Source organism: Cimex lectularius, unplaced genomic scaffold (genome assembly GCF_000648675.2).
Source record: "Cimex lectularius strain Harlan isolate CLEC.00 unplaced genomic scaffold, Clec_2.1 scaffold443, whole genome shotgun sequence".
Classification (NCBI taxonomy): Eukaryota; Metazoa; Arthropoda; class Insecta; order Hemiptera; family Cimicidae; genus Cimex; species Cimex lectularius.
The window spans coordinates 102515-124798 of record NW_019394192.1 but is presented as its reverse complement, the minus strand read 5'-3'; the positions used below and the strand labels follow the sequence as shown (position 1 = coordinate 124798).

The 22284-nt window shown below is 34.2% G+C and overlaps 1 protein-coding gene across 2 annotated transcripts; it reads left to right on the top strand.

Moving 5' to 3' along the window:
- Nucleotides 1-40: 40 nt before the first annotated feature.
- LOC106669139 (stress response protein NST1-like) lies at nt 41-18382 on the top strand. 2 transcript variants are annotated; one of them, XM_014398437.2, is made up of 9 exons: nt 41-219; nt 7773-8549; nt 11578-11652; nt 12301-12450; nt 12510-12768; nt 12855-13051; nt 13117-13317; nt 13925-14464; nt 18035-18382. In XM_014398437.2, the coding sequence occupies exons 1-9, from the start codon at nt 202-204 to the stop codon at nt 18167-18169; spliced, it is 2352 nt and encodes a 783-aa protein (XP_014253923.1). In that variant the 5' UTR covers nt 41-201; the 3' UTR covers nt 18170-18382. The 2 variants fall into 2 exon arrangements, with proteins under 2 accessions (XP_014253923.1, XP_014253924.1); XM_014398438.2 differs by lacking the exon at nt 11578-11652 and having other exon boundaries at nt 42-219.
- The last annotated feature ends 3902 nt before the right edge of the window (nt 18383-22284 follow it).

Below are 22284 nucleotides of genomic sequence, written 5' to 3'. Positions count from 1 at the left end.
GAGGCCGTGGTGGTTTGCAAACGGTCGAGACTCCCGGGCTGAGGTTCTCTGATTGTTTCCATTTCAGAACGCCCGTTACACTTTGTTACTCGACCGTAAGAAATACTTTTATAATTGCGATCCGACTTTTTATCCAGTGCGGATAATTTTATTCACAAATCGGCTTCTGGCACGTTCGAATGATGTTGAACAGTTTCGGCGATGGAAACTGACCAAAAGGTAAATAAGACGCTATTCAATTTTTCTAACTAGGATCCTGTCAAGGGGTCACCAAAAGAGGCCTAAGTCAAACGTGTTTTAACCCTTTTACGAAATGTTTGCGATTTATGTTCAACCCAGTCAATATTTTCCTTTGGGAAAGTGAACAATAAGGTAGTGTGCTTTTTGTCTCGATTTCAAGCTTATCTTGCTATCGTTTCTATATAGGATTATTGTCAAACACTTCTGAGTTTGAACATTAATACATCCCTTTTGGTTTTACCCTCGCCTTGTTGTATATCATCATGTTGCATGTCAATTTCTTAATCATTACTCTATACAATTGGGAAATGCAATACGATAGTATTTCTGTCAGTGAAAGTTGATTTAAGATCAAATAAATGATCTTTGGTGATCAATTGCCATAAATCAGTTGTCAATGTTCGAAGTTTCATCTTGAAATACAGTGTTGTATTAAGTATACTTATTTTTCCCCCGTCTTTTTAAATTTTATTTAGCACATTACGTTTATGATCGTATACTAAGTGTAAAATATGACTTGAAACATGTGATGACTGTATTAAGTCCAGCGGTGTACTTCACTTAATAAAATTATTAATAAATTTGATAACAATAGCTTGCAATAATTAATTATTGAACAATAATAGATAAGAGTTGAGATAAGAGTCGTACAAGGTCGGAGTATCTCTTCCTTTTCAATATGCTTTTTGACCTTGGAGCTGGTTGGCTCTGAGCGATTTCTTGTATCAGTTGGTTCGGCTGTGACATGATGAATGGAGTCGACTGTTATATACTTTCTTAAAGTCTTAAAACTTATTTTCTGAACGTAATATTGTTACAATACAGTTGTGAGAATCCGCATGTGGAAGATGATCATCAAACTAAAAACTTACTGTAGATGATCAATAATAATCTAGCACATTTCTGTGTCTATTACATAAATTATGTCTAGCCATCATTAAATCTCTTATAGTTTAATTAATAATTTGTTATTAATTTAATTAAGAGTTTAATAGATACGGTAGTGAGAATCTACAGATGATCACCAGACATTGATTTTGATTCAGTAGCTTTCAACATTTGAAGCTGAATCGTATTATTCATTTCCTGCAAAGTCAACACCCTAAAACTTGTATTTCCGTATTCATAAAACTCGTTAATAACTCAGAGTTATATAGAACCTGTCCGTGAAAGATGATCAACTAATGATTTACTTAGATGATTGATTTTAATGTAGCAGGTGTCAATACTTCAAGTAGCTATGTTGGCTTTTATTTCCTTAATTACGGCTTAATTTATGAAAAGTCGACATGATAAAATTCTATCTTGGGTTAATAACACCATTTTAGCTATTACAATAGTGAGAATTTGTGTGTGAAAGGTGATAATCTAACATAGATCTAATAGCTGTCAAAATTTGACATAGTGTATTTTACTATTCAATTTCTGACCATTCAGCATCATAAAACTTTTATTTACTGGGTTACACATTATTGAAGTGAGAATTCGTCTGTGGAAGGGAATCATAATACTAATGACTTTTTTACATGATTGATTTTAATCTTGAAGCTGCCAATATTTGAAGTTGCAACTTAACATGCTGTATTTTATCGTTCAGTTTCTGAGAAGTCGCCATCATAAAACTCTTATTATTGAGTTTTAATAGCATTGGGTTACATAATACAGTAGTGAGAATCCGCCTGTCGAAGATGATCATCAAATATTGATTGTCATCTAATAGATTTCAACATTTTAAGCTGTTTTGTACTGCTCAATTACTGACAAGTCAACATCATAGAACTCTACTTTTTGTAAATTATGGTTCCACTCACAGATTTGATCTCAAATTTGATCAAAAATCCGCATACAGAACCATCATTTACAAAACTGAATCTACATATACACCCCACCTGTATTATTTCTATCATAGAACTCTTATTTTCTTAGGTTAATAATACTACAGTAGTGAGAATCTGCTGTGGAAGAGCTCATTAAACTAATAAGTTACCTTAGATGATCAATTTTAATTTAGCAGCTGTCAACATTTAAAGTTTTGACTTGACATGCTGCATTGCATTATTCAACTTCTGGTCAACTGACATCATAAAACTCTTATTTGCTTAGTTTTATTAAAATTACAGTACAATAGTGAGAATCCGCCGGTGAAAGATCAAGCTAATGATTTACTGTAGATTAGCAATTTGCCTCTAAAAGCTGTCAACATTTGAAATTGATAACAAGTTTTGGTACTGGTCATATGTTCCTTGTCATTTGTCAACATTGTGAATCATGCTAATTAGAATTGACTTATTTAATATTGAAACTGACCATTTGATTGGCTCATTGTAAGATGATGCAGACTATCATAAAATGCAGTTTTAAGCAAGCATTATGAATGACTGTTTCAACTGTCAATTTGCGAACTTTTTGGTATAGTTGACAGTTCTTGCTTTACTGCACTTGCACTTCTTCTTTTTGCTTCTTACTTTACTCTGTAGTGATGCATAGTGTAGAAAGGGTTTAATTCTTCTGATTAGCCAGAAAGGTGTAAATGGTGGAGAAACAAGAGAAAAAAGTCGTTTGTTTCATACGAGGAACAAAATTTGAAGTGTTCACACATATAATTACTTATTTGTATATAAAATATCAATATTAAATTTCTATTAGTAAGGTGATAGTGGAGTAATAGCCTATTTTCTGTGGTCGGGCCTGGCAGATGCATTTGTGCATGCCATTTTCAGGTTTTGGTATTTTAATGCTTAACTTAAGCTTAATCAAAATATATCTGACCGGTCAAAACAGCCAGGCTAAGCAGATGAAACTAATTGGGAAAGTCTAAATTATCATACTACATGTACATCTGGCCTCAGCAAATTTCTCACTGAATGCTTATACATATTACTATATATTGCATTAACAATAACTATCATAAAAAATACTGCTAATAAAAAACATTCATTTGAAACATTAACTTCATTTAAAAAACCTCATTTTCTTATCACAGGACCAACCATGTTATGAAAAGTGCCTTAAATTTTTTGATTTATTCAATATCTTTTAACAATGTACCATTGTGAGTTGCTACAACAAAAAAAAAAATTGTTGGTGCACTTAGGAAAGATAAATTGCTCCAATTAATATTTTTAATAAAGGATCACAAGATTTTTTCATTGTTGAATATCCCTGACAACAATAGATAATTTATTTTAGGAACACATAACAAAAAAAAATACTGAAGTTGTATATTTTTGTATTTGTGAAGTAAATAATAATTAGCCATAGAGGTAAAAATATAATTAAGTAAAATCCGAAGTAAATATTTTTTTAATAATAATTAACTATTGACATAACAGAATATAATTAAATGAATTCGAAAGTAAATATTTCACAATAATGATAGTACAACATAAAAAAATATTTTTAAAAAATTTGTAATTTTATAAATAAAGAAAAGAGCTGCGAGAAACCCATTTACGGGTTAAAGTGAATTTGTCAAATGTTACTAAAATAAATAAAACAGGACACTTTTGACTGATGTATGGTGGTTAATCTAGGAAACTTTTTCAAAATAGATTAGAGTAAAACTGGAGTTTATGTTGGCGTATGAAGTCTGGCTACAGACCTCTATAAAAAACTGTTGAGATATGGCATATGGATGTTATGTTTGTTACTAAATTTTATACAGTTGATTGAGCATCTTTTGGAGCTATACTGTTATTAATGATATTTTAAAAATTATGGTTTTATAGAAATTATGAAATAGCAGGCGATACTCTTACTTAAATTAATTACTTTTAATACAAATTATAATATTATAATTAATTTATACATAATGCATTTGTTTTATATTGCAATTTTGTCATTACTGATCATCAAACATATTTTGAGAGGAAAAATGCCCTCCAATATTTTGTAAATATTTATTGTATTTTTGTAAATGCTTTATTTATTATTTCTAAATTAAAAAATTAAATGTTATTGTCTTTTACAACGTTAAAATTGCCTAAATGAAGTAAACAGTAAGGATTCACTTGAATTAACTATACAAGGTCATTAGGTATCGATCATTATCTCAATTATACAAGCTTCTATTTTAGTGTCGGTTAAACATACATAGCACTATTTATGTAATTGCACTATTAATTTATAAATTGTAAATATCATAATAGCCTGTTCAGGTCCACAGGTCATTAATCGCGTACAAAAATATTACTGACCGTTTCATAGGTCATAATCATACAGCAATAAAAGCAATGGTGTTAAAACATCTTGCAATTGTTTTATAATTTAATACAATTACTTCAATTGGTTAAGCCATTTAAGTGTGAAAGTGATGAAAGTCGTACACCCTTGAAACCAACTTTCACATAAAATATGTGAATTTATAATACCAATTCACTTTCTCTATTCTCTTCGGTTTTCAGAATTCTATTAAAGTCATACGTTAGCACGATAAAGAAAATGTTTTTCTAAAACCTACGTCACACTAGACCGCAGCTCAAGATCTCCAAATAATCATTGGCTAACTAAACACCACACACTTATTGGAAAAACTCACAGTAGAGCTATTATATAAAAACTTCTTAGTTTGATAAGCTTTCTGGTGGTATACCCTTTTCTTTAAATACATCAAACCAAAATACAGAAATTTTATGCTAAATGGGGGGAAAAAAGTGGTGACGGTGTGACATACAGGGGATGGGGTTAATGCAGTAATTCAACTTTTTATCCTGGTCAAAATTTATTTCTCAACTGACAATAAAAAAGCACAAAAAGGAATTTATTGTCTCTTTGTGTGTGTTTTGTTTCTTTTTGTACTTTTTTATTAAGTTAAAGTTAGAAAATAAATTTTTCCCAGGACAAAAAGTTGAATTAATAAATTAACCTCATTCCCCATTTTGAAGAAGTTTTTGCGAAATCTGTCAAGCTTTGACTTGAATTTTTTCAATGAGGTTACAAATTTAGATTTTTTACAAATTTTAAATTACTTTTTGAAAGATTAATTTTTAATTTTTTTAAAAATTTAATTTTTTACAAAAAAAAAAAAAAAATAAGGAAGTTTAATGTTATTTTCAATCCTTTCTTTTATTTCTCCAAAAGTGAATATTTCAAGAGTAGATTTATGATGAAAACCGTAGGCAGTTAAAAAATAACTTTTTTTTTTTTTTTTTTTTTTTTGGCGTTATGAACTATGCATATTAGCCATGTGACAAATTCGTATATGTGTATTCAAATTTGGGGGGTTATTGGGAAAAAAGGGCCAGGGGCAACGGTGGGAATCGAACCCACGACCGCGGCGTGAGAGTCTCTCATGCTAACCACTCGGCTACCGCGGTCCCCTTAAAAAATAAAAAATAACTTAAAATGTTGAATATTTGCAAAAGGGGTTGAGAATCGGATATGGTTTATAAGAACTTTTTTTTGCCACCCTGAAGGTGTGAAATTTACTAGTAAATAGCCTGACATCCTGTATAATGAGATTAATCACTAATCCATGTGATTTCAATAAGTTCACTCTCTCACTTATTAAGATTATAAATCAATTAATTCATTTGTATTGATTTTCATTATTTATGAATCAGGTTCACTGTTTAAAGTTTCAAACTAGCTTAATAATTAGTAATTATTCAGAAATCGTGAGATGCGGTCTGTTGTGATGTAGGTTTCAGAAAAACCTTTTCTTTATCGTGCCAACATTTCGATCTTTATTTAGATCATCTTCAGGGCTCAAAGTGTTTATCTTCTGTGTAATTGTGCCATTCTTGCATGTCGTGTTGAAATGCAACAGTGCAGAATTCAGAATTTTAACCAAGCTAATTGACGATGTGACTAAATATTTTTATTTAATATCAATTACAATGTATAACAATATGTCTTAATTTATTTAGCACATTTATTTTCATATTATTTTGCAAATGTACTTCACTACAAAAAAGTGGCACACTCTGAATTGTTTATATATTTTTTTTATGTACTTGCATTTTCAGTAATAATAAAAACCCCACTCTCAACACGACACGCAAGAATGGCAAAATTACACAGAAGACAAACACTTTGAGCCCTGAAGAAGATCTCAATAAAGATCGAAACGTTGGCACGATAAAGAAAATGTTTTTCTGAAACCTACATCACACCAGACCGCATCTCACGATTTCTGAATAATTATCGATTTACGGTCACTAATCACCACACATTAATAGTTAGTTAATGTTATAAATAATGCCTGATTTTTAAGTACGGGATTTTCAACTTTATATACGATGCTAGGAATGTTAAATTTGAAAAGTAATTCCATCGTACAGGATGGCTTAAAGTCCAACTACCCACTCATGGGAAGTCGCAAGGTCAGAACCTCTTTAAACTAATTGTTACTTACTATTCTTAATTAAAATTCCATAGGCCACCCGAGTTTTGGAAATTAATGGCAAACGTTAAAAAATTATACAGATTCATCGCATAATATGTAGTGTTTTGCTTAGTTTTACTTTCATTACGAATATATTTTATTTTAATGGCTTCTCAGTTGAGCGAGAATAAGTTTCTCCTGCTTTTTCACTATTACTATCAAATTAATAATATATAAACGTTATTATATATTTTGGTTGAAGTCGTGAGGAGTTGTCAAGAATGAGGTAGTTTAGAAAAACATCTTTTTTATTTTTTTGCCGACGTTTCGACCTTTATTCGGGTCATCTTCAGGGCATAAAGTGTGGTGCTATTCTTGTGTCATGTTGGTTTTGTGTGATTGTGTGAAAAATATTGTGCCTGCACACATCAGCATACACATCATTACACTGCTCTATTAAATTTACAGGGTTTAAAAAAAATCCCCATCCTTTCTCCCTCTAGTAGTTTTTGTAAGTTGTAACTAATTAGACATCTATGTTAATTTTATCATTACTTTAAAATTTCTTTCTCTGTAATTTCCATTGTAAAAAAAAAATGTATATATTATAACGAAAATGAGGCAAGATTGTTGATGATAATGATTATTATTAGACAGAGGAGCACATAAGTTCCGCAGACATGATCCTTTTCCTTTCTATAATTGGACATATTACATATACATGTGCATACATTTTTCATATAATTGCCTGTTTAAAAAAAGTGGCTTAAAGAAAAAATTTAAAAAAAAATTGCAATACCACTCGGCATCTACAAATTGGCCAAAATGCACAATCTCTCAATTTAGAAATTTAAAGTGTCCAGGTCTTGTTGATATGCAAAAGTGTGTCAGAGGAGATTGTTAAATTGCCCTGTTTGAAGAGTTAATTGGAGTTATGTTGGATGTGGGTGGTGGCTGAAGATCATATTGATTACGAGAACGTTTCCCCACAAGGTCAATGCATTATTGACCAGTCTTATGATTGCATGTCAGTCCCCATTCTTCCTTCTATAACCTCAGACTTAAGCTTCTATTTTTCTCTGCTTTAAAGCTGCATTTAGGAATTAGGATTATTTGCTTTGTTTTAAATAAGTGAGTATGATTTCAAAATCGTGCTGTTATTTTCTCCATGGATTTTAATTTTTTTTTTTTTTTGTTCTGCTTGAAGATTGGCCACAAGAATAGAGATTGTTTAGGCAGTTACCAAGCCAACAAGAAAACTTTTGATCAGAATAGTTCACAAGAGTTGCAGAACGCCGTTGAAAGTTATTTAGACAGCCTTTCAAAGGATCAGGAGGAAATCTCTGACCCTAAAATCAAAAAGCAGCAAAAGCATTTGCAAGAGTTGCTCGATTCTTATAAAAAGCTTTGCTCAAAGCTTGATCAGCAAGTAGAGAGAGATGAAAAAGGTGCAAATTTTAAACCATTTGACGTGAATCCAACGCAACCAGAGATTTATGCCCTTCTCCATCCAGAGCTGTACAAAGATGTGCGCGAAGAAGAAAAAAACAGGCTCATATCCAAGTTCTCGACAAAGCGAATTTTCTCCGATGCCGAACGTGTGATCCCACCCGTGATAACGCCTTCCTATTCCATAAGCGACATCCGCCAGAAGGAGAAGGAGCGCTTTATCCGTCTGATAGCCAGCGCTCCAGCACGTTTTCACAATACGATCGATGGGACTCCCCGCCTCAAGAGCAGGAAGTTCGTCCCCTATACGCCCCAGTATACGGAAAATATCCGTGAAAGTGAAAAAGAAAGATTAGCTAGGATATTTGCAACATCTGCTGCATTCCTCAAACGGCCGAATCTCCAGAAGAGGATCATCGGTAGAAATCTGTTGAAAAATTTCAATTCGGATGTCTGTGATGGTTCTCAAACAAAACTAGATGCTGTGGATAAAAAACAGGATAAACAAACACCCAAACTTAATGGACAAGCTAAGGTAACAGTTTAATTAATTGTAAATAATGAATGTATATATATTTTCTCTCTCTAATAATCACTATATATTTAATTTATTATATTTTCAGTTCCCTCTCATCTTATTTTAGTGTTTAGATTTTTATATTTTGCTATGCAATTAAGATGTAGGGCGTATCATTCACTTCAATTATTAAATAAATGTCGATGACAACATTTACTGAATGACTTAATTATATTTCAATTTTAAAATTGACTGACTACTTGTAATGTTTGATTAATAAGTGTAGGAAGGTTCAACAGGCAAATACCATTAATGCTTATTGATATAATGTACAAGTAGCATATACATGCATGCATATACATTATTTCACAAAAGAAATAACCAAAATTCAAAAGATGTCAAAAATAATGATACAAATATTGAAGTAAAATGAACTGAATGCCAATACGACCAAATGTGACGAACAAATAGGTTTAACAGATTGATTTAATCCCGCATATGGCACTTGCTTTTTCATCTCAACCAAGTCCTTAGATTAAAAGTACAATTAATTAAAATAATTAATATGGTCAATTATGCTGCTAAATGCATATGTGGAATAATATAATAATTACAGAAGTATTTACTTCGCTAACAGTTCCCCGGGGCTACTTCATAAGTCACCGAGAATCGAATCCTGATTACACGGCATTTGAAAATATGGCAAAAAAAGAAAGTAAAGGAAAAATTCTAAAGGTTGTAGGTTGAATTCACTAGTTTCGTGGTCCGCTTGACCAATTAATATCGTACAATTAATTAAGGTTTTCAGTTGAGATAAAATTTGAGAGAGTTGTAGGTTGAGATGAGGAGTCTGGGCTGATCAAAGTCATGAGAGCTCTCAAGTGGTTATAGCAGCGGCATATTGAGCTGAAGGTAGTGGGTTCGAATCCTGTTCAAATTTTGTTTTGGTTGTTTTCAAGTACAAAAAATAATATGTCACTTTACTCACCCTGGTAGACAATAGGGTTAGGCCTACTAATTGTACCATAATCCTTCTATACCACCCTTCATCTATTGGCCTGACTTTTCCTTTTAGCTCAAAGCTCTCACTTTTCAGTTTGTATTCAGTTTCTGTGTGAAATTGGGCAAAATAGAAGAACTATTGTGTGTTTTTACTGTGCGGATGATATTTTGTAAGTTTTCATGGTCAGAAAGAATATTAAAACATTTTTCTTGACGGTCTGTGTGCTGCCTTTGCCTCTAACTCCTCATTACGTATTCTCAAGTAGGATCATAATTGAATACATCCAATTGTCTTGAGATTTTCTCAGATGCCATGACTGGTATACATACAGTGAGCTTATTGTGTCTAGAACCTCTAGAGTTTATCCACTTCACCTTTTGCCTTTTTTGGACTGTTCTGAGATTATTTGTGCTCAAACTAATTAGGAAATACACCTCGGTCTTTCAAGCTGAAATACCTGCCTTCAACGCTTGTGTTTAGAAAATCTTAAAAGAGGTTACACTGATAAAAAAAATTCTCAAAATAAGATAGCTAAGCATCCATTAAAGCATTAGAATGTAAAAACTGACATCCAAAATAGTGAATGAATTCAAAATCTTCAAAACCTGGGGAAACACAACAATCTGATCGTACTGGTACATAGAAGACTCAAGGAAGTTTTGGTAATGATAAGACAGACACATACAGAGTAGGGATATATAAGAACGTGTAAAGGAACCTATTCCTGAACCTATTCTCGAAATAACATTTTTAATGAAAGGTAATGTAATTCCAGTCTTAATTACCTGGCTGATGGCTGATGAGGTGTCAAATCGCTTACAGTAATTTTTTTCATTTTCAAATTTCAAAAATAACGAGCTATTTTAGGATTCAAACCCAGAACCACGAGGCAAATATATGCTGCATCCCCAAACACTTGGCCACTGAGGTCTCCATTTTGATTGTATGTACAGTCGACTCGATAAGTTGATCCTTAATCACTCAGATTTGTTGATAACTCAAATTGTTTAAATTCCCCTCGTTTGCCTATTGCTTACAGTTTTCAAAATATTTCAAAATAAAAACCTTGATTTTTATTTATTTTTTTTTGTAAGCCCATGCACCATTTCTTTACTTGATGGGCTCTCCATTCTCAGCCTCCACTTCTGCTCTCTTAACCATTCTATGCCAGACAGTGCACAACATTCACGTTTGCCAAGCAGTTTTTTTTTCAGGTTTTCTTTGTTTTTGAGTTTGTTTATTTGTCTACAAAAAAGTCTGTGAAACATCATTGTAAGGCTTTAAGCGTTGAAGAGAAACACAAGACTATTAAGGTGTTAATGAACACATTAAGAAAAATGGTGACCTTGTCAAAGTATTTGAAATACCGCCAAATGCCTTATCTACAATTTAAAAAATACGTATACATAAAATATATAAAAATAAGCGAGTAGTTTGGCTGGCTCAATACCTCTGGTTGCTACATTACATATTTAATTTGACTCAAAATGTTATTGAGTTACAAATGAAAATCTTTAATTTATTTAATTTACATTAACTGATATTTATAAGAATAGACTGAACTGTGAGTGAAATGAATTAAATGAAAAATGAACATGAATGAATATGAAAATGATGACTATAGCACAATTACACAACTAAAAAAATGACACTGAGTTCACTCACATGTTTTCAACTTAAATGCTGTACGAATACTCCTCCCTTCCACTCATGCCCTAATTTTCCTCCACTTGAAAAAAGGGCTGTTAACGTCTTCCACCAACCTCGAACTTCGATTAGTCAAAAAACTTGATAACTCAATTTTTCTAATTTCCCCCTGAGAATCGAATGTATAAATTTTGTAAAAATGAAAGTTAAATTTATATTGTTTTTTACTTGAAACAATTGACTTCTAAAAGAAAAAAAAGAAAAGAAAGTTATTTTATAACAAGATAGTGCCTAAAGAAAATCTGACCAAAGTTTAGAGAAACTGTGGAACACTACCAATGTTTTTGGGAAGTAATTTTATGGGCCATTCAGTTTACTTTCTTTCTCGCTTTGTAGGAAGTAGAGACTGACTATAAAGATGAAGATGTAGGTAATCAAGAAAACTTTAATCCTCGAAGTGGCCAAGACTTGGTAAGTCTGGTAACAGCATTAAATTGTAAATATTTGGTAGATGCTAACAATTAGTCAACATTTCTTTGTAGTGCGTAATTTTCTGTACTTTAACCTTCCTTTCTGACCTGCTATTTTTCAATTAAACTTTTAAAATTTAAAGTTTTTTCATATACAATCGTGATGTTGCTTTAAATTAATGTGCACAGTAGTCAAACTGTAACTTTTAGAGATTGCCAACTTATTTAGTTAGTTTGCATAATGCCTTTATAGTGTATATTAGATTTAACCTTTTAACATAGAATTCTAATTTTGGCAGCATTTAATAAATATAATCAAGATCTTGCTTAAACTTGCATGATCTGTACAAGTAATTAAATGCAAATCTCGGGAGTAAATATGAATTAATTTCATGGAATCAATACTGCCAAGGTTTGCTATTCAAAGTCAGACTTCTTTGAAGAGGCAACCAGCAGTTTCTACTTTTCTTTATTCAGTATTATTCAATTGCACTATTGAACAAAATGTTGCCGTTTTGTGAGAAAGTAACTGAAATGTTTGTCTATGGGTTCATAAATGTTGTAAGTCTGATAATTTGAGTACTTAATTTATGTAATATCGTGTTTGAGGTCACTCTTGTGTAACTATAAAGTGTTAATTTTTTTCCAGAATGAGATGGTACGAACAGGTGAATACTCACCGTTGAACAGAAACTTCCACGCCAGGGGCCGAACGGTTCTGGGGGTCGGTGAACATGATGAACAGAAGCGGATGTTGGATGCAGAAAGGCATTGCGAATACGTGAATTATATGGAAAAGGTAGAGCCGATGTTGTACAACATACAGTCTGTTTTATTTAATTTTATGTTTCGGTTCAGGTTAACCAGAACAAGATCGATAAGGCAGTCATGGTGAAAGAACGAGAGGCCAGTACTAGAGTCAGCTCTGCTGCGACTCAGACAGATGATTCGATTGTTGAAGATGATCACCAGGATGATCATGTACAAACATTACAAGCGTCTCCGGAAAAAGATCCTGTTGCTGTCTTTAGCCCAAGGCAAAAGCTCATTTCTGACCTGTACGGTACACCATACTTTAGTCAACCCCGACCTAGCAGCAGCCTTAGAATATTACAAGGTAATTACTTATGAAATATCACATTTGATAGATTTTTTACTTGGAATAAAATTGTTTAAATATAATACTGATGATTTTTTTTCCAGAACATAGGCGTAAGCAGGTGGAGTATGCGGAAGCTTTGAGGCAACAGATTGAAGAGAAGAAAAAAATTGTCGATGAACAAAAACAACGTGAGAGGGAAGATGAGGAGATGATTGATAAAATGGTACAAGAGCAATCCCGACGTCAAGAACTCGAATACGTAAAAGAACAAAATCAAAAACTCGACTGGATCCAGCAAGTATGCATTTTTTCCCAAAATTTATTAAATAAAAAATATTAATAAAAAAATTAATTAATGTTTAGCGGCAAGCCCAGGAGGAAGTGCTAAGGAGGAAGCTTCTTGAGATGAGCCTCGAGGCGAAAGAGCTCAAGAGGCAAGAAAAGCTAAGGCGTATCCAGGGCGAGAGACGGGTAACAGTCGCCCCGCCGAAACAGACGCAGCAAAATGCGGCACAGCGTCAGTACAGCCATCGGCCCCTCGTAAGCAACAAGCCAACAGCTCAGGTGCGAACAATTCCAAGCAGGCATTTTCTATACAACGGACGGTTATACATTTGAAATAAACTGTATTTTTGTGTTTAATTTTTTTTTTTTCCGAAACAGTAAATTTTTATGCTGACTTGGGGCTTTTAAGGATAATTTTTTTTTACAATTTTTTGGTAATGGTTATTAAGTTATAAAGGGTTGTATTCTTTTAAATTTTTACTAATGAGATTTGTAAATAAGTAATTAACTGTAAAATTAATTTTTTTTAAACATTCAAAGTTGTTTTGTTTTTATAATTTTTTAAATGCTCTTGCTTGATTTTTGTTTTTAATTTTCTGTAATTGATAGACGTGCGAAATAAATCGAGTTTTCCAGTACATTTTGGAAATTGTGTAGTAACAATCAGTTTTAACCAGCTTCAATAAATCTGTATTGTAAGACCCAGTCAGCAATGACGATGAGAAACAGAAAACTTTTGAAAGTCACAAGTCATGTATTGACAAAATTGTTTTGCTTTAAAACTTCTCTAACTCCTATTTTTATATTATAATTATCAGATTTGGAGAATCACAATAGTGTTGAATGATTACAAAAAGTGACAAAAACAGGTATTTGGATTTTATAGGAAGAAGCTGACAAGGATCTGAGAGAGTTTGATGAAAGACCGGTGATGCCTGTTAAGAAGTTGAACGCAAAGTCACTCCCGGAGAAGCTCCCGAAACCTGGCTGGGATGAAATCCCTGAAAAGTACACTGAAAATTTACAAGGCGTCGACCTACTGCGTGAGTACCGCAGCCAGAAGGAGCGGATGCAGCTACCTCCACAGGTCGACCGAGCCTCAGCACATCCTCTTATAGTTGAACATAGAAACTCATCCCAGGACAACCTTCAAGCCCAGGAGGAAGGCTATGTGCCTTCGGTCATCAGTGATGAAACACGTAGGAGTAAATCTGTCACCTCGTACCGCCGACAAGCTGAGGAACTGCTAAGTGCTCCTCTGGAGCCGATGATCAAACTGCCTACACCATCAGAACGTTTTTCTTCAGAGAGGTCACCAGTTTCACCTACATTGATGGAAGGGAGACCTCCTTCTCCTGTTCTTCCAGCAGTAAGGAGTGAATCAGTTTTAAAACATAATTCAAAAATTCTAGATGACAAATGGCAGGTTAGTAAACTATTTTTTAATCTTTCTAAAACCCCTTAGGGGAGTTATAGTTATAAATTTAATGTTCATATTAACATAAACTTTGTAATTTGATGGATTTAAAGATGATAAATAATTAACATCCCACAAACGTTATGTCTCAAAGCAAATCAGGTGCTCCACAGGGAAGAGTCCTATTGTTTATTTTACTTCGATTCTGTAGGAAATCCAGCTTTAATTATATGATTGTCCCCTATTGAACTCTTATCTTCCAAATTAGTCAATTATTAGATATAGACTTTTTTATATACCTGATAGAAAAAATATTAGCCCATTAATATCATTTAAATTTAACTGGATAATTAAAAAAAAATGTTTCTTTTGAACTGCAAAATATTTCTTACCAGGAGGCTGTGGAGGTTAGATCATCGGTTTTAATGAAACTTTTCTTTTGGCTATACTTTGGTAGAAATAAATATTAGACAGACCGGGTGTTCTTGCCAATTAAGTCGCATGGTATTGGAAGGGTTAAGTGGAAGAAGGCTTAATTATGAACTTATTAAGAAATCAGTGAACATGAATTTTATAGTAAACAAAAAATGTACAATTTTTGTACCTCTGATAACTGTATTTCTTTTAAACATTCATAACTTTTATGTTATTATAAGAGAGAAAAATAATGATAAAATTGACAAAAACCTCCTCAGACATTTCATTTTGTATATCCATTTATTTTATATATGTATATACAAAATAATCGTACACACCCCCCAAAAAATCCATGAGAACAAATTTTTCATAAAATAAAAAAATTATGCATTAAGGAAAAAAATCGAAGCGATATTTGGATACCTCTGATTCTTTTATTTACTTTTTTATATTTACTGAGGATAAAGTTATGCCATGTAATTTATAGAGTTCCAATCCCTTGTAAAGTTTCCCGAAAATCAATGTAGTCATTTGTAAGTTATCACTAGTTTTGTAATTTTCATTAAAAAAATAAATTAAAAAAATTTAAAAAAAATGGAGGTATCCAAATATCACTTCCTTTTGTCCCTTAATGCATTTTTATATTTTATGAAAAATTTGTTTTCAGGGTGCCCTTTTTAGATGGCCGGCTGAACCAATGACGCTACAAAAAAAATAAAAAATTAATTAATTAATTTAAAAAAAAATTGTTAGTCCAACTTCACATTTTACCTTCTTTTGGAGAAAAATTGTACAGGGTATTTGAAGGAGGTTTTACCAACACTATTAGATGATGTTCTGCAAAACTGACAAATCAACAGCTTGATGGATGCCCCGCGGACAAATCTTTGCGGGTGAGACGTTATTTGAATCGTACTTCCGGGATGCGGGATAGGACCACGAGGAGCTGAATATTTGATTAAATGTTCGCGAAAATCAATCCGGGTTCCTCTCTCCGAAATGTTGGAAGAGTTTTAGTTTTCCAAAAAATAAATTTAGAGATGTACTCCGGACTTACAATTTTAAGCCGTATCGCTCTCATCTTGTCCAGTGACTTTGGGACAGGCGTATAACGTTTTGTTGCTTTATCCACCCATCCCGGAAGCAACGGTTCAAATATCGTCTCACCTGCAAAGAATTGTGTGTGGGACCTCCATCAAGCTGGAGAATCATTCTTTGTCGTTGTTGCAAAGGAACATCATCTAATTGTGTGGGTAAAAATTCCATCACAAAGTGAGGAACTAAGCGCCATTTAAATTATTTTCCTAGAAATAAGGCCCAATTAATTTATTTCCGAGAAGTCCACACCATGCTGTGAACCACCTGATGATAAGATTACTTAATTCTCGGATTTTCTTTTGCCCACGTTCGAAACTTCTAACGGTTTAAAATGGCCCCATCTGTTGGCCTCCTCGGCCACCCAATTGAGCTCTATTTGACTATTTTCTGTGGGGCCATGTAAAAAACAGTGTCTATGCCAATCACAACCCAGCAACCTCAGTTTAATAACTGCAACAAAGGATTGAAAATGCTTGTCAATCCATCTCCCCTGACTCTATCGCTCTGAGCCCCGGTGAAGTGGGGTTAAAAAGAGCAAACCTTTGCATCTGTATCCAGGGCAGGCAGTTTGAACATGAAATGTGATTAATAAGTAGCGAAATTAAATGACTGTTTTCCCCCAAACTTTTTGCCATAACTTTGTCATTTTTTGACTAATTTAAAAGCCGATTGCGTCATTGTTTTCAGCGTAAAAAACCCTTTAAACCGGGAACACACCCGATGCAACACTATGCGACGCCACCCGACGCCTTGTCTCGTTTTGGTAAGGTGTGCACATCTATGCGACGTCAAGCGCACGCCACGTACAGTCACACAGCGTGTATTACAATAATCACTGTCACAATCGCAACGGCTCTTTTGTTCTTAATGCACTATTTTGAGCAAAACCATGTAATAAATTGTTTGTTAAACTTACTTGTTTTAAATGATTCCGTTGTTTTGATAAACTTTCTTCCTAACCATCATAATTAAATAATTTTTATAAAAACTCATGAACTTTTGATCTCATTTAATTTGGCTTATATTAAAATAAGAATTGTAATTAATATAACGACAAAATTCCATATACATAGTTTGAAATAAACCACAAAAAATGTGATTGTCCTGTTCTGACGCTCCTCGACGAAAATGGTGTAATTGTATGAGCAAGACCATGAAATAAATTGTTACTTAAATTTTATGAGAAAAACCGTGTAATAAATTGTTAGTCAAATTCATTAGATCAAAAAATGGTATTCCGGTGTTTTGATAATTTTCTACCAACCCATTAAAATGAATTCTCTTAAATAAAAACTAATGAATTTTTGATCTCGGTTAATTTGGTTTATATTAAGATATGAGTGTCCGGTTCTTTTGTCTTCGACTGTACTCGATGCTACGAAAATCTTGTCAGTGGGATCAAAGAGCGTAGAATAGGGTAGCGTTGCATGGCATCGGGCAGATGTGCACGGGAGTAACATAATCTTATGAAAAATTGGACTTTGGATTTGGTCGGGTAGTGTAGCATGGCGTTCAATCGGGTGTGTTCCCCGTTTTAGAGTGAGGTGTTAAGGTCATATTTAAAATTTTAAAGTTGAACTGGGCCTGAGGTACCCGTATATTTTTTCACCAAAACAGGTAAAAATTCTAAACTAGAGAAAAAACATATTAAATTCGTATTTTTTGTTTTTTTGATAACCTCATTGGCTCAAGAGAAATTCAGCCGGGCCGTCTAAAAAGGACACCCTGTATAACTAATCTCATACAGTATATTATCTTCTTATCTTAAATCAAAAATAAAACAACAAATCCACTGAGAAATATATAATAATCTTGAAATATTTTTTGGATCTGAGGGCCCATCGGCAAGAAGGCTAAGACACGTGCCTAATATTTTTCAACCCTATAGCAGCAAAAGTAAGTTTCATTGAAATCATTGATCCCAAGTACTGAAATCTCTGGATTAGCAGGACTCCACTTTTGTTTAGTTTTTAACGCTTTTCTTTTTTGCAACAGCTAATTTCTCTCAATAAAAAATAATGACAATACAGGCAGATAGGTTGATAAAGAATGGGGTTTTTAAAGGTTCCACCATCAAGGGGTCTGGAGCTCGAGAGGACTGTCAACCATGAGAACATCCTGAGTCAGCTCGGCGCCTTCAGAAGACAGCTTGCCAGGGAGCACCAACGACTCGAGAAGCGCCTTGAGCAACGCTCTTGATACCTCGCGCCCTGGCTGTACTCTCAGAGGGAATATTGATTTACATTGAAATAACACATTTTAGCCATGACATTTAGCCTTTAGTGCCTTCAATACTCACATAAAAGTCGACAACGATCAGAAACTTATCAGGGTGTGGTTTTATTATTTATTCATTTTAGAAAAATGTTATTTTTTTAAGAAAAAAACTATGATACTTGTGCAATCTTTTTTTTAAACAAAAACAAAAAAAATGCTTTAAGCTGAAAAGAGTAAAGATGTTTAAATAAAATAATAAAAAATTAAAAAAAGATGATTTTAACATATTGGGTGCTCTAGAATTAGTTTTACTTATAACAATACAAACATAAAGAACTATATTTTCCAACATAATTCATCACTTACTGTGATAATTAGGGTAAATTGACACTTAATTTTAAGTAAAACTGTCTTCTCTTAGATCTAATCCATTTAGTAATTATGAGCACAAGTTCAATGTTTTTGTGTATTGTGTTTTATACATTTGCAGAAATTTAATTTTTTACGTACGTATGTTCAACAACTCAACGAATAAAATATATTAAAATATTATTTTGTGTGTTATTTAGTGACCGGTTGTTCAATACTTTGTTGAAGTAGTGAGGAGCCGTCAGGAATGAAGTATTTTAGATAAACACTTTTTCATTTTTTTTCCAATGTTTTGACCTTTATTCGGGTCGTCTTCAGCGTCTGGTTGAATTACTTCCTTTTTGGAACAGTAAGTTGTTTTGCAACGATCCGGATTGCGAGCCTTTGGTTCAACATTGTAGACGTTGCAAAACAACTTACTGTGAGTAGGAACTATCTTTTTAAAAAGGATTAAACACCGTACTCACTCCACCATTCATAATTTTTACTAACAAACAATATAAATTTTGAAACGATCATTTTATAATTGCATAAAGTATGATGCTATTCTTGTAGTGTCATGTTTGTTTCGTCTGAAATTGTTGTGAAACGTGAAATTGTTCCATGGGGAACGCGGTAAACATGGAAAATTTTCTTTGATCACAGACAGTTTTATTTGACCCAAAGGAAGTCGAGTCCAATTTTTTGATTCGGGGTTTATTTTGTTGGCACAGTTACTAATATTGGAAGGGAAGTAATTATTATGACGATAATGAATGAATGGGAAATGTAAAATTAAAGATTAATAAACTTCCTCTCACTTAGTGTGAGTCTAGTACGCACTGGGATTCTTTATTAGGACTCTTTTTCGCAGATTCTCGGATACATGTCGCAGACTCTGCCCCGCAACATTGTCGCTCCGGAAATCGTGCCCGCACTGACTAATGTTGTGCAACACTGAGAAAAGAATCCCATTTAAGATGGGATTAAAAAAAATACTAAAACGCAACACATCAGATTCAAGATTCATTGTCGCGGAGTTTCTTGGAGGCGAGAAAATGAATCCCAGACGCAGCTCCGCGTAAAGAGTCCGAACAAAGAATCCCAGTGCGTACTAGGCTTAATACTTTTTCTTTATGCGGACACTTCTAATGAGGACAAAATCAGATTTCTGAGTAGTTCTTTCTTGCCATTAGCGTTATTCTAGGCCATTACTGCTGGTGAGCTAGCGCCAGTCCCAGAGCTAAGCCAACCTCCAGCAGCAACTGTCAGGCCTCATCAAACGGTTCACAACTTAAAACTTCCAAATTTTACCTTTTTGTTACTATTCTTTGCAAGAAGAAGCAAGACGTGTGATACTGCTTCTTTTCCGGAAAGACCACAGCAATCTTCGTGGGTTGGAATTTTTTGACTTCTTGGCCAACTGTTTAGTTGGTTGCTTATTCAGCATTAAGTCTTGCTAGTGCCACATCTTAAGGTGGCCACTCACCATCGTTCCTAGCAGTCCAAACGGAGCGACGCCGTTCCAAAAACCGCGTCAATGGCAAAACTGAACTGGCGTGCCCGGCTGTGCCGAATATTCGACCTGTCCAAACTCCATCGCGTCACTGGACTACGGCATGGCGCGTTCGCAAATGGGAAAACCTGGCGTGGAGGGTGGGTATTTTGGCGCGCTGGCCTGGTCGTGAATGGGAAAACCTTTTTTTTTTGTCGCAGTCTCCGTCTTTCTGTCACTGAGCAAACATCTCCGTCGTACATTCTCAAAAACGTTTATTCTTTATTGGTAATGACATCCAATCGAGATTTTATTGTTGAGGTGATTGAATTGTATGAAAGTTTACCATGTTTATGAAAGTGATGGACAATGATTATATTACCACGATAGAAATAAAAGAAATTCGATCCTCAACCAGTTGGTCGACGTTTTCAAAACAAAGGATACAAATGCAATGAGATATGCGGTATTGATAACCCCTAACAATGATCAGAAATCGTAGTAGAGAACTTAAGTTCTTTGCAGGGGGACCGCGGTAGCCGAGTGGTTAGCATGAGAGACTCTCACGCCGCGGTCGTGGGATCGATTCCCAACGTCGCCTCTGGCCCTTTTTTCCCGATAACCCCCAATTTGAACACACAAGAATTCGTACTATGGCTAATATGCAAGATCATAAGGCCAATAATAATAAAAAAAAGAAGTTCTTTGCAGTTCATCCCTGTAGCAAGAAATCGTAATGTGGTTGCCAACCTTTCATGTAGTGATGAATTCTTTCGTGACTGTCTTTTGTTTTCTAATCAAGGGGGTAACAAGCTGGAGTAAATATAAATAAGACGTTAATCTTTTTTCTGTAAGGTTTTGGGTGAAATGAAAAAATAGTGTCACGAGGGGATTCGAATCCACGACATTCGGCTAAATACGCCGCTACGCTAACCACTTGAGCTATCCTGACTTCGATTGTTCGATCCACTCGGGCACCAACTCCCCATCTCAACCTACAACCGTTCGAATTTTCTCTCTTTTTGCCATTTTTTGGTGTCGGAGAGGATCGAAGTCACGATAGCTCAAGTGCGAGAGCAGCAGCGTATTTATCCGAAGGCCATGGATTCAGATCCCGCTCGTGGCATTAGCTTTTTCATTTCAACCAAAACCTTACAAAAAATATTAATTAATTGAAAGAAGTAATTTGGTCAATAGAACACTAAATATAATGAATAAATAAGACGTTTCGTCCATCCTTAAATAGTTCCTCCAATCAGCGGGTTCAAGGAAAAGATCTTTCATCAAATTGATGTGGGTATTACGTCTTCTGTTCAGGAGCCACTTCTTACACCATTTCCTTTTCGATTTTTTGCTTTTAATATATAAATAAACAGAAGCGTAGCACAAGAGATCGTCATCCATTTTGAGATGGTAATTCACTGGTTGACGTTCGGAGCGACTGGCTGTGGAGCGGTCGTGAATGGTCCCTCAAATTTCAGGCACTCCAAATGGAGCTGTACGGCTTGGCGCGGTTCCATTTGGAGTGATCGTGAATGGCCACCTTTAAAAAAGCCTAGCGGTGATACCTGGCCGTTTAAACATCTAGATAGGCTGCCTGATTCCCTTCCAACTGAAAACTATAGTATACTCTGAGAGTACACACGTGTGCTGACTACCCAATTGGTCATCGGAAATTAGTTTGTAATGTTGTTCAATGGGATTTGTTTATAATAAAAGGAAAAGAGATTTCAATAAATGAAAATGCCTCCTTGAAAACATCTGTCAATTAAAACGTTATCTATCTATCTAAGACACCTCTGTTGAGAACGGCACCTTCTGATGTATCCAGAACACAAGAAGTTATGGGGGCAAGAGTATTTGATATTCCGCCCTGGAATAAAATCCGAGGATCCATGAAAATGAACACTAGTATATTGCAGACTGAAGTCGATGTAATTGAGAGAACAAAGGGTTCAAAACCAAGAACATAGCTTTCATGCAGCCATCAGACACTAGGCTCAAAGATGGTGCAGAATTGCAAAATTATCCCAAACCAATGCCAACATCCTAGGCGCGTTATGGGAACATTGACTCTATTACAAAATGACATGAGAAACTTAATAGATGAAAGTATTTAATTGCTTAAGAAAACTTGAGGGGCATCGATGGTTAAAGTGTTGACATGGCTTTCATCACTATAAGGTAAAAGTCCCAGTTCGAATCCAGGTTTTTATTTTTTTTTAAGATACCGGGGTTGATATGACCTCTGCTG